Source organism: Mustela nivalis (genome assembly GCF_964662115.1).
Source record: "Mustela nivalis genome assembly, chromosome: 6".
NCBI classification, from domain to species: Eukaryota; Metazoa; Chordata; class Mammalia; order Carnivora; family Mustelidae; genus Mustela; species Mustela nivalis.
This window is the reverse complement of record NC_139025.1, coordinates 39248203-39261064: the sequence shown is the minus strand read 5'-3', so window position 1 is coordinate 39261064 and position 12862 is coordinate 39248203. Positions and strand designations below refer to the sequence as shown.

Here is a 12862-nt window from a genome sequence, read left to right as displayed (position 1 = left end):
TATAATTAACGGGGCACCTGGTTGGCTCAGTGGGTTAAAGCCTCTGCCTTCGGCTCAGGTCATGATCTCAGGGTCCTGGAATTGAGCCCCACATTGGGCTCTCTGCTCAGCAGGGAGCCTGCTTCCTCTCTCTCTCTCTGCCTGCCTCTCTGCCTACTTGTGATATCTCTGTCTGTCAAATAAATAAACAAAATCTTAAAAAAAAAAAGAAATATAATTAACATGTAACATTGTATAAATTTAAGGTGTACAACATTTTGATACACTTTTATATTCTAGTATGATTACCACAGTGGTGTTAGCTAACCCTACCATCACTGTTATATTTAAGATCTACTCTCTAAGCAACTTTCAGGTATATTATTATTGTTAACTACAATCACAATCCCCAGAATTTACTCATCTCATAACTGTAAGTTTGTACCATTTGACCAACATTGCAGTTCCCTTGGCTCCTCTACCCCCAATCCTGCTAACCACCATTCTACTGTGTTTCCACGAGGTTGGCTTTTTCTGATTCTACATGTAAGTGATAAACAGTAATGATGTCTTTCTGCCTGACTTCTGTCTCTTACCATAACACCCTCATAATCCAACCATGCTGTCACAAATGGCAAGATTTCCTTCTTTCTCATGGCTGAATAATATTCCATTATTTCACATATATTATATATATATATATGGCATTTAAAAATAAATGCCTACATACATACCTCCACATCTTTATTCATTCATCCATTGACAAACACTTAGGTTGTTTCCATATCTTACCTACTGTGAGTAATGCTGCAATAAATATGGAAAAGCAGATATCTTTTCAATATCGTGTTTTCATTTCCTTTGGATATATCACTCAGAAGCGCATTGCAGGATCACTTAATTTTTTAAAAAGATGTATTTATTTATTTATTTATTTATGAGAGAGAGTGCAAGCTCATGCATGTACACGAGGGGGGAGGTAGGGAGAGGGAGAGAAATTGACAAGCAGCTTCCTGGCTGAGCACTCCTGCTTGCTAGGCTCCATCCAAAGACCCTGAGATCATGACCTGAGCTGAAATCAAGAGCCAGACGCTCAACCGACTGAGCCACCCAGATGCCCCTATTTTTAATTTTTTCAGGAACCTCCATACTATTTTCCATAGTGGCTGAACCAGTTCACCTTCTCACTGACAGTGCACAAGGATTGCTTTATCTCCATTTCCTCACCAACACTTGTTATTGCTTTTCTTTTTGATACCCATGCTAACAAGTGTGAGGTGGTCTCTCACTGTGGTTTTAATTTGTATTTTGTGATGATTAGTGATGTTGAGCATCTTTTCATGTACTTGTTGGCCATTTGTATGTCTTCTTTGGAAAAATGGCCGTTGTTTTCCTCTGTGCATTTTTCAATTGGATTAACCACCTATCAATTATATGGTTTGCAAATATTTTCTTTGATTCCATAGATTGCCTCTTCACTTTGTTTATTGTTTGTTTTGCTGTGCAAAAGCTTTTTGCATGTTTGATGTAATTCTACTTATTTTTACTTCTGTTGCTTGTGCTTTTGGTATCATATCCAAAAAATTATTGCCAAGGCTGATGTCAAGGAACTTTCCCCCTATGTTTTCGTGTTTTATGGTTTCAGGTGCTACATTTAAGTCTTTAATCTGTTTAATCCACTCCAAGTTAATTTTTGTGAGTGGTATAAGAGAGGAGACCAATTTCACTTTTTGCATGTGTTTATCTGGTTTTCTTAACACTGTTCACGGAAGACACTTTTCCCACATTGAGCGCTCTTGGCTCCCTTGAAAGTATCAGTTTGGCTGTATATGGGTACAGAGTTATTTCTGAGCTCTTTATTCATTCCATTGGCCTATGTGTCTATTTTTTTGCCAGTACTATACTGCTTTGATAACTACAGCAGCGTTGTAATACAGTTTGAGATCAGGAAGTATGATGTTTTGTTTTCCCTCTCAGGGTTACTTTGGCTCTGTGGGATCTTTTGTGGTTCCATACAAATTTTAGGATTGTTCTATTTCTGTAAAAAGTATCATTCAAATCTTGATAGGGATTGCATTAAATCTATAGATGGCTTTGGGTAGCATGGACATTTTAACAAATGAATTTTTCCTATTCATGAACATAGACAGGTTATCTTTCCATTTGTTTCTTCTTCAAATTCTGTCATTGGAGTTCTATCTTGTCGTTTTCAGTGTACCCATCTTCCACTTGCTTGGTTAAATTTATTCCTACATATTTTAATTTTTTTGATGCTATTGTAAATGGGATTGTTTTATTTCTTTTTCAGATATTTTGTTGTTAGTGTATAGAAAGGTAACCGATTTCTGTATGTTGATTTTGTTAACTGCAACTTTACTGAATGTGTCCATTAGTTCTAATAGCCATTTTGGTGGAGTCTTTAGGATAGTCTCCCTATAAGATCATATGATTGCAAATACAGAGTTACTATTTCCTTTCCAATTTGGATGCCTTTTATTTATTTATTTATTTATTTATTTATTTATTTTTATCTTGCCTGATTTATTCTAGCTAAGATTCCCAGTACTATGTTTAATAAGAGTGGTGAGAGTGGACACCCTGTTGTTCCTGATCTTAGAGAAAAAGCTTTCAACCTTTCACTCTTGAATATGATGTTAGCTATAGGTTTGTTGTATGTGGCCTATATTATATTGAGGGATATTCCTTCTCTACCCAATTTGTTGAAGGCTTTTATTATAAAAGTTTTGTTGTATTTCGTCAGATGCTTTTTCTGCATCTGTTGAGATGATCGTATGATTTTTATCTTTCATCCTGTTAATACGCTGTATCATATTTATTGATTTGCATATGTTTAGCCACTCTTGCATTCTGGGGATAAATTCAACTTAATCATCGTGTATGATGTCTTTAATGCGCCATTGTTTTCATTTTGCCAGTATTTTGTTGAGGATTTTTGCATCTGTATTCATCAGGGATATTGATGTGTAGTTCTCTTTTTTTGTAGTGTCCTTATCTGGCTTTTGTATAAGAGTATGCTACCCTTGTCATGTGAGTTTGGGAGTATTCCCCTCTCTTCAGTTTTTTAGAAGAGTTTGAGGATTGGCATGAATTCTTCTTTAAATATTTGGTAGAATTCACCAGTAAAACTATCTGGTTCTGGGGATTTCTTTGTTGGGAAGTTCTTGACACTGATTCATTTTCTTTACTCATTATTGCTCTGTTCATATTTATTATTTCTCATGATTTTGATATATTATCTGTTTCCAGGAATGTATCCATTTTCTTAACATGTCAGTGGGTGACTTTAGCTACTTGGTAGAAAAAGAGGATGCATTTTCACCAGCTGGGAGTTCTGAGAGTATCTGCCAAATGATTTGACCCTGATTTCATTTATTTATTTGATAGAGAGATCACAGGTAGGCAGAAAGGCAGGCAGCGAGAGAGATGGGGAAGCAGGCTCCCTACTGAGCAGAGAGCCTGATGTGGGGCTCGATCCCAGGACCCTGGGATCATGACCTGAGCTGAAGGCAGAGGCTTTAACCCACTGGGGTCACCCAGGCACCCTGCCAACTGATTTGGGGGAAAAAAAATCCCTGTTGTCTTTGATGCTCCAGCTGCCATATTGACATTAACTATACTTGGTTACTACTCTTCATGTGTGTATATGTGCATGTTTCAGTGAAAAGATTATAGAAAATTCAGAAAAGAAAGCAAATAAAAATCAGATATAATAACATCTCTTACCTAATCACTGTTTTATCCTTTTAGTTTTTCTCAAAAAGCTTTTTAAAACATAGTTAAAAATCATATATTTTATATTTTCATTGTTAGTATTTTCCATTTTACTAAATTGTCTTTTTGACAATTTGGCCTAATATTTTCTTTTGTTAAATATATGTGACTTCCCTCCACCTTCTTTTTTTTTTTTTAAGATTTTATTTATTTATTTGACAGAGAGAAATTACAAGTACACTGAGAGGCAGGCAGAGAGAGAGAAGGAAGCAGGCTCCCTGCTGAGCAGAGAGCCCGATGTGGGACTCGATCCCAGGACCCTGAGATCATGACCTGAGCCGAAGGCAGCGGCTTAACCCACTGAGCCACCCAGGCGCCCTTCCCTCCACCTTCTTAATGTTACAGTAATGTTGTATTCATAGCTTCATGCACATAGAATTCTTTAAATTATAGATTATTTTCTTAGAGTACCATGTTTTTATTGCATTTGCTATGTAATGTCATTATTATCCCAGAAGTAGTACTGATTGACAAGATCACTAGCAATGCCTGAAGGACCAGTTGTGCCACATCCTTGAATATTACTTGTTGAATAATTTTACTAGCTTAATTTCAACAGCCTCATATTTATTTCTTTAATTAGCACCAGAGATTGGATTTTTCTTCATGTGTATTTACTAGTTGTACTTCTTTCATGAATTGTTTGTCCTTTACATACTAAAGTGAAGTCTTTACTGTTAAATTCTTGGGGAATTAACTCTAACTTTTAAAAAATTTCCACACATGTATTTTATATTGGAAAATTGAAACCATCTATATGCAAACAAGGAAAAAAATAAAAATTGCTGATATTGCTACCACACAGAAATGTCTCCTTCTGGTATTTTAAGAATATCCTTCTGGCTCTTTTGTTAATGTTCATTCAGGTTTTTTTTAGTAATCAAATACATCATCATACTTTTAAGTTACCTTTTTTTTTTCATTTAATATTCTCGTGTCTTAATATGAAAAATGTAATATTTTTTTCCTGGTAATTCATGCTCTTTCAAGAAAACTTGAAAAATATGGAAACTGTGAAGAAGAAAAATTACCCATCATAATGCCACCAAAACATGATGGCTATCAAGATGTTGCAGTTCTTTTCCATTTTTTTTTTTTATAATTTTTTTTATTTTTTATACACATATATTTTTATCCCCAGGGGTACAGGTCTGTGAATCACCAGGTTTACACACTTCACAGCACTCACCAAAAAACATACCCTCCCCAATGTCCATAATACCACCCCCTTCTCCCAAACCCCCTCCCCCCAGCAACCCTCAGTTTGTTTTGTGAGATTCAGAGTCACTTATGGTTTGTCTCCCTCCCAATCCCATCTTCTTTCATTTATTCTTCTCCTACACACTTAAGCCCCCATGTTGCATCACCACTTCCTCATATCAGGGAGATCATATGATAGTTGTCTTTCTCCACTTGACTTATTTCGCTAAGCATGATACGCTCTAGTTCCATCCATGTTGTCGTAAATGGCAAGATTTCATTTCTTTTGATGGCTGCATAGTATTCCATTGTGTATATATACCACATCTTCTTGATCCATTCATCTGTTGATGGACATCTCGATTCTTTCCATAGTTTGGCTATTGTGGACATTTCTGCTATAAACATTCGAGTACACGTGTCCCTTTGGATCACTACGTTTGTATCTTTAGGGTAAATACCCAATAGTGCAATTGCTGGATCATAGGGCAGTTCTATTTTCAACATTTTGAGGAACCTCCATGCTGTTTTCCAGAGAGGTTGCACCAGCTTGCATTCCCACCAACAGTGTAGGAGGGTTCCCCTTTCTCCGCATCCTCGCCAGCATCTGTCATTTCCTGACTTGTTGATTTTAGCCATTCTGACTGGTGTGAGGTGATATCGCATTGTGGTTTTGATTTGTATTTCCCTGATGCCGAGTGATATGGAGCACTTTTTCATGTGTCTGTTGGCCATCTGGATGTCTTCTTTGCAGAAATGTCTGTTCATGTCCTCTGCCCATTTCTCGATTGGATTATTTGTTCTTTGGGTGTTGAGTTTGCTAAGTTCTTTATAGATTCTGGACACTAGTCCTTTATCTGATATGTTGTTTGCAAATATCTTCTCCCATTCTGTCAGTGTCTTAGTTCTTTTCCATTTTTAATCTATGCTTTTCCTCAAAATTGCTAATCATGCTATGTATATTTAGGATGTTTTCATATCAATATATTGTTATATTATTCATTATTATATGTGTAGAATTTTCTTTTTTATGATTGTCCCATAGTCCCATAATTTGTTTTTAAATTGTTGTAGTCTTAGATATTTGTTTCCAGTTTTCAGTATTTTAAATGTTTTCAGTAACCATCTTTCTACAAATATTTTTGTTCTTATTGTTGATTGTTTATTTATTTACTTTTTAAGTAGGCTCCACACCTGGCATGGAGCCCAGTGCAGGGCTTTAACTCATGACCCTGAGATCAAAAACTGGGCTGAAATTCTGAAATCAAGGGTCAGACAGACACTTAACTGGCTGAGCCTCCCAGGCACTCCAACTGATTATTTATTCATTTATTTTTTGAGAGAGAGTGGGTACATATGAGCAGGGAGGAGTGGGGGCAGGCAGAGGGAGATGGGGGAAAATCTAAGCATGCTCTATACCCAGCACAGGGCCATCTGGAGGCTCCATTTCATGACCCTGAGATCATGACCTGAGCCAAAATTAAGAGTCAGACACTTAACTTGACTAAGCCACCCAGGCGTCCCTGATTGTTTATTTTTAATAATCTTTTATAAGAATTACATATTTGAAAATTTTTGATATCTTTTGCCAAATTGCTTTCCAGAAAGGTAATATACACAGTTTTTACCTTCACCACTTTTAAAGATTTATATATTTATTTTAGAGAAAGAGTGTGTGTGCACTTGAGCATGGGGGAGGGGCAGAGGAAGAGGGAGAGAATACTCAAGCAGATTCCCCGCTGAGCGCAGAAGCTGACCCTGGGGCTCAATCCCAGGACTCTGAGATCATGAGGAGCCAAAAACAACAGCCAGATTCAACCGACTGATTCAACAGCCAAAAACAACAGCCAGATTCAACCATCCAGGCACCCCTACCTTCACCAGTTTGTGTACACCTTGTCACTCCTCACCGACATTGACTATTATCTTACTTTTAAATACTTGCTAATTTGGTAGTTGAAAAATGACATCTCATTGTTTTGATACCTTTTTAAATAGAAATTCATTAATAAGAATAATGGGATTTCTCAAGAACATATTTTAATGAAAGGCAGTAGGCTTTTCCTAATGGGTGGTTGTAATGGTTATAACTGTGTGTGTGTGTGTGTGTGTGTAAACACAAGCACTGGATTCCTGTGCCTAAGATAGGACTATTTTTTTTTCTACTAGGTCTTGGTATCTTGATGGACAAACACTACTAATAATCATTTGTGTTGGCATTGTGTTCCCTCTTGCACTTCTTCCTAAAATAGGTAAGTCTTTAGAGAAGAAGACAGTTTTTGTTTGGAAAGAAGGAAGAAAGAAGATAACGTTAAGGGGCTTTTAAATTTCACAGTACCACATTTTTAGCAGAAGGGTGGTAACAGTGAATAATTCTGAACTTGGACTTATTTTAGGTTGTTCAGCCTTCAGCCTTGCTTAGTTAGCCTATTACTTGGTTTGTAGTAGTATTTTGTCTGCCCCACTAAAATAAAATCTTTACAGTGGAACATTAAAGAGCAGCCTTTCCTTACAGTGTACCATTAGTGGTAAGCCAGTTCCAATTCTGCTGTACAGAGCTGCATAAATGATCTGTGACAGATAGTTGGAATGTTGTTATTCTCAGCCCTAAGCCCCAGATACCAAGCACTGTAATAGAAAACATGCCCAAGATGTATAGCTTTAGCTGTATGTTAGGATCACTTTCCTTATAAATTGCTTTTTATTTTACTGTTATTTTACAGGCTTTCTTGGCTACACAAGTAGTTTATCATTTTTCTTTATGGTGTTCTTTGCTCTCGTGGTAAGTTTAAAATACAGTATATTGCTTATCTCCTCACTAAAATTGAACTTATTGTGTTAATATCTTCTTTTTATCTTTTAACTCTGTTTTCTGTCAGAGTTTTATTTCAGTGTGTTACTGAAAGCACTTTTATTCCACAAAATTATTGTACCTATTTTGAAGAGGCTTAGCTAGAACATCCTTTCAAATCCAGTATCTCTTTTGGTTAACTAGAAAGGAAAGCACACTGACTCTGTTAAAACCTTAGATGAAGTTTAATTCTTTGCGTCGATGTGTGTATCCGTTTATTTCTGTATAATACTGGGTGTGTATGTGATTAAACGCTTCTTTATTGTTGAAAATGAGTCAAAGAAAAATGGTACCCAAAGGAGCAACACAACACCTCAGTAGTTAAACCATATTATCGAGCCAGATTTTCAAGTTGTCATAACAATCCAGGATGCATTTAATTTAGGTTGAACTATCTGTTGGGATGCAGAGGTGAAACAACTTTAGATCATTTAAATGAGGTGGAAGGAACCCTGGTGTTAGTGTTCAGAAATACTTTAATGGATGCTCTTAAAACTAAAATACTTAACAGTGTTTACATTTAATCATTTGTTGAATTTATCAGCATTAAAAATCATTGCCCTCCCCACCTCAAATTGTCTGACTTCTATCTTAGAGACAAATGAATTGAACATATACTTTTTCCCCCTTCAATTAATTTAGATATGATTTACATACATCACTGTATAAGCTTAAATGTGTACAGCATAAAGACTTGACTTATATATATAGCAAAATGATTACCACAGTAAGTTTAGGTAACATGCATGAACACACACTTTTTTTTTTTTTTAAGATTTTATTTATTTATTTGACAGAGAGAAATCACAAGCAGGAAGAGAGGCAGGCAGAGAGAGAGAGGGGAAGCAGGCTCCCCGCCTAGCAGAGAGCCCCATGCAGGGCTCAATCCCAGAACCCTGGGATCATGACCCGAGCCGAAGGCAGAGGCTTAACCCACTGAGCCACCCAGGCACCCCTGGACATACACTTTTTAGGTTCCACATTGAAAAGGGAGACAATAGTTATTCTCACCATAAATGGACTCTTTTTCGCAGTGGCACTTTATTTTTTGAGTATAGTTGACACAGTGTTACATTAGTTTCAGGTGTACAACAGTGATTTGATAAGTTTATACACTATGCTTTGCTCACCGTGACTATAGCTGTCATCTGTCACCATACAATGCTATTTCAGTATCATTAACTATGTTCCTTATGCTGGGCCTTTTATTTCCATGACTTATTCATTCCACAACGGGGGGACTATTTCTTCTACTCTCCTTTATCCATTTTGCCCACCCCTCTTCCCTGCTTTCCTCTGGCCACTATCGGTTTGTTCTCTGTTTTTATAGGTCTGATTCTGCTTTTTGTTTTTTATTCATTTGGTGTTTTTTTGTTTTTTTTTTTGGTTTTTTTTTTTGTTTGTTTGTTTGTTTTAGATTCCACAGTGAGTGAAATCATATGGTATTTGTCTTTTTCAGTCTTATTTCACTTAGCAAAATACCCTCTAGGTCCATCTATGTTGTTGCAAATGGCACTACCTTACCCTTTTTTGTGGCGTTGTGATATTCCATTGTATGTACACACACACACACACACACACACACACACACACACACACACCCATCTTTCTTATCTATTTGTCTATTGATGGGTATTTAGGTTTCTCCCATATCTTGGCTATTGTAAATAGTGCTACAATAAGCGTAGGGGTGCATATATCTTTTTGAATTATTGTTTTTGTTTTCTTTGGGTAAATACCCAGTAATGGAATATTGAATCATATGAATCATATGGTATTTCTATTTTAAATATTTTTGGGTAACTCCATATTGTTTTCTATAGTGACTGTACCAATTTACATTCCCTTCAACAGTGCCCAAGGGTTGTATTTTTTTAAATCTTCACCAGGACTTGTTATTTCTTGTCTTTTTTATTTTGTCATTCTGTTAGGTATAAGGTAACATTTCATTATGGTTTTGCTTTGCATTTCCCTGATAATTAGTAAAAAGACACATCTTTTCATGTGTCCTTTGGCCATCTATATGTCCTGTTTGGGAAAATGTCTATTCAAGTCCTCTGCCCATTTTTTAATTGAATTGGTTTTTTGACATTGAGTTGTATATGTTCTTTATGTATTTTGAATACCCTTTATCAGGTATATCATTTGCAAATACCTTTTCCCATTCAGTAGGTTTCCTTTTTGTTGTGCTGGTGCTTTTCCTTCACTGTGCCAAAGCTTTTTATTTTAACATAGTCCAAATAGTTTATTTTTGCTTTCATTTCCCTTGCCTTAGGAGACATGTCTAGAAAAATGTTGCCATGGCTGATATCAAAGAAATTACTACCTATGTTCTCTTCTAGGAATTTTATGGTTTTAGGTCTCATGTTTATTCCTAATTAAAGGTCTTTAATCCATTTTGAGTTTATTTTTCTATATGGTGCTAGAAAGTAGTCCAGTTTCATAAACTGATGGTTGAGAAACATCTGTATGGTTAGGGATGACCTATGTATGCAAATGAACATATGGATGTGAAAGAGAATCAGTCTAGATAACACTCGGTTTTTTCCTCACAGATAATTGGCAATCCAAGCATTGCATAGGTAGGAGTAATTGGGTTTTTATAGCCAGTAGTTTGAAGCATGTGAAATATATTGATATGGCATGTCTTTTGTAGTTTTTACAATATTCATTTCTGTCCTGGCAGCTACTCTTAAATTTGATGCAGATTTCTTACTGTACAGTCATATGGAAATAAGACCCTTATTCTGTACTTATTGTAATGCTTTACAAACCATCTGCTCAAATTTTTACTGGTGAGCACAGCTTAAATTTGGTCTACAATGGGACAGTGAAGACACAGTGAAGACACTGTGCACTTTTTAAAAAATGCTCCTTTTAATTGTGACTTTTATTTTATATTTTCTAAATAATTAGGTTAGAAATACATAGTGGTTAGGGAAGGATACATGTGTATATCAACCCAGACTTTTTGGAATGGTGTCAATGGCTCTATTTATTGTTTTGGTCAATATGTATTTATAAATCTATATAATATCTATATTACATTTTTTTAAATTCTTAAGATAAATTTTTTTTAAAAATCAGTCAATAAACCTTTTACTTTCTTAAATTACACTCTCCAAATAATGTAAATCATAACTTAGTCTTTTTTTAAAATTCTGATCAAAGACGACTTTAATTTTTTACTCTCATATTTAAAAGCTTATCTGATGGCTGCCAGTTTCCCAATCCTAGCATTGGTTGCTAGCTTACAAATCTTAAGGTAGATTCTTCTCATTTACCTAATATTCAATTTCTACTAGTTTTTAATATACACTGGTGTAAATACATTACTGGCTGCTTTGTATGAAATTCAGTATTCTATAGATCCCACAGAGTCATGGGATAGAATCAGGAGCCTCCACCTTTTATGTGAACCTCGGTGGTACTATGGAAATCAAGGCAATTTTGCTTAGGTTAAGGAGGATTTATTTTCATTTGTAAGAGAACCCTCTTACAATAGGTTTATTCAGTTCTTCTAAAAATGGTGGCATTCTTTAAAACTATTCTTTGAAAAGCAACAATTACTTAAGTGGAATATTGGATTAAACCTAAAAATGTGGGCCCTAGTTAACTTTATTATTCTGCATATGATCATGATAAGGGATTTGGATTTTCTTCACATTTTCAAGCAAAATCCAATTTAAAAAGCTTGTTCTTACCAAACCCCTAAAAACAACCATTTGAAAGTAAACCAGCAGAATATTATATCACCCCAGTGAAGCTGTAGGTTTCATTACATGTGCCCGTAAGTGACGTGGCTAGCTTCTGCCATCCACTTTTATGGAATTTATTTTACACCTATTATACTGAACAGCATTTTATTTATTTTTTTTTAAGATTTTATTTATTTATTTGACAGAGAGAGAGAGATCACAAGTAGGCAGAGAGGCAGGCAGAGAGAGAGGGGGAAGCAGGCTCTCTGCCGAGCAGAGAGCCCGATGAGGGGCTCGGTCCCAGGACCCTGGGATCATGACCTGGGCCAAAGGCAGAGGCTTAACCCACTGAGCCACCCACGTGCCCCCTGAACAGCATTTTAAACACTGGCATATAAACTCCCTAATGACGTAAAGCAAAGACAAAAGCGTTTATCTTATTAGGAACAAGACACACCATCACTTACAGTCTTCAAACATTATTGCACTTTAACTTTCATAATTTGACAATGCATTCATGAAACAATCTACAGAGAACTCATTTTGACAAAGAACACTTTAAAGCAGCCATGACTGAGCTAAATTGTTGATCAGGTAAGGATTTTACAAACATTCCTTATATTAGCAGAGAGTATTGTGTCTACCCCATGCAAGAACCATTCATGGGGTGCTGGAACCCGTGACCCTTTCTCACGGCTCTGGTGGCCTTGTGTCATCCGGTGCTTGTGGGCTGATTTGGTGTCAGGATTTCTTCTCATGGCTTTATGGAATGGATCAATGAGGATAACCTCGAAGAATTTGTACCTGGAATCTTTGCCAACCCAGTAAGAATTCAGGACTCTCAGAGACCCACAGTGGCATCCAGTTGGCTCTCTGCAGCCCACTGAAGGCTTCTGGGAAACCTTAGCTGGTTAGCACCATGATGGGACGGGCTTGCTCGAGGTCTCACTGTTAGGAATGGTATTTGGGGCCACTGTGGTGAATCTGATATATTACATAACCTTGCTTGGCCTTTATCAGCTGGCTTGGGTGGGGAATTTGCGGGGTGGGGGGGTGCCCTACAGAGCTGTGGGTACTGCCAGCAGTGCACCCTGAGAAGAAAGTGCATTACACCAGACTGCTTCTTCCTCCATAGCTCCTGGATGTACTTTAAACGCCCATCTTGGCTGACCTTGGAGCAGATGCCTGCTACCAGATGGAAAGCAAAACTTAAGTCTTTAAAAAAAAATTTTTTTTTTTAAAGCAGTCTCCAGGTCTAGTGTGGAGCCCAACATAGGACTCAAACTCATGACCCTGAGATCAGGACCTGAGCTGAGATCAAGAGTCTGAAGCTCAACCAACT

At 36.6% G+C, this 12862-nt stretch overlaps 1 protein-coding gene across 4 annotated transcripts in view; it reads left to right on the top strand.

Annotated features, from left to right (window-relative positions):
* Nucleotides 1-12862, top strand: part of SLC38A6 (solute carrier family 38 member 6) — an 80103-nt gene that overhangs the window by 37152 nt on the left and 30089 nt on the right. For all 4 annotated transcript variants that reach the window (XM_082734951.1, XM_082734948.1, XM_082734950.1 and 1 more), the window contains 2 exons: nt 7141-7223; nt 7695-7753. In XM_082734951.1, the coding sequence (XP_082591077.1) occupies nt 7141-7223; nt 7695-7753 (142 nt within the window). The remainder of the gene's footprint in view (nt 1-7140; nt 7224-7694; nt 7754-12862) is intronic.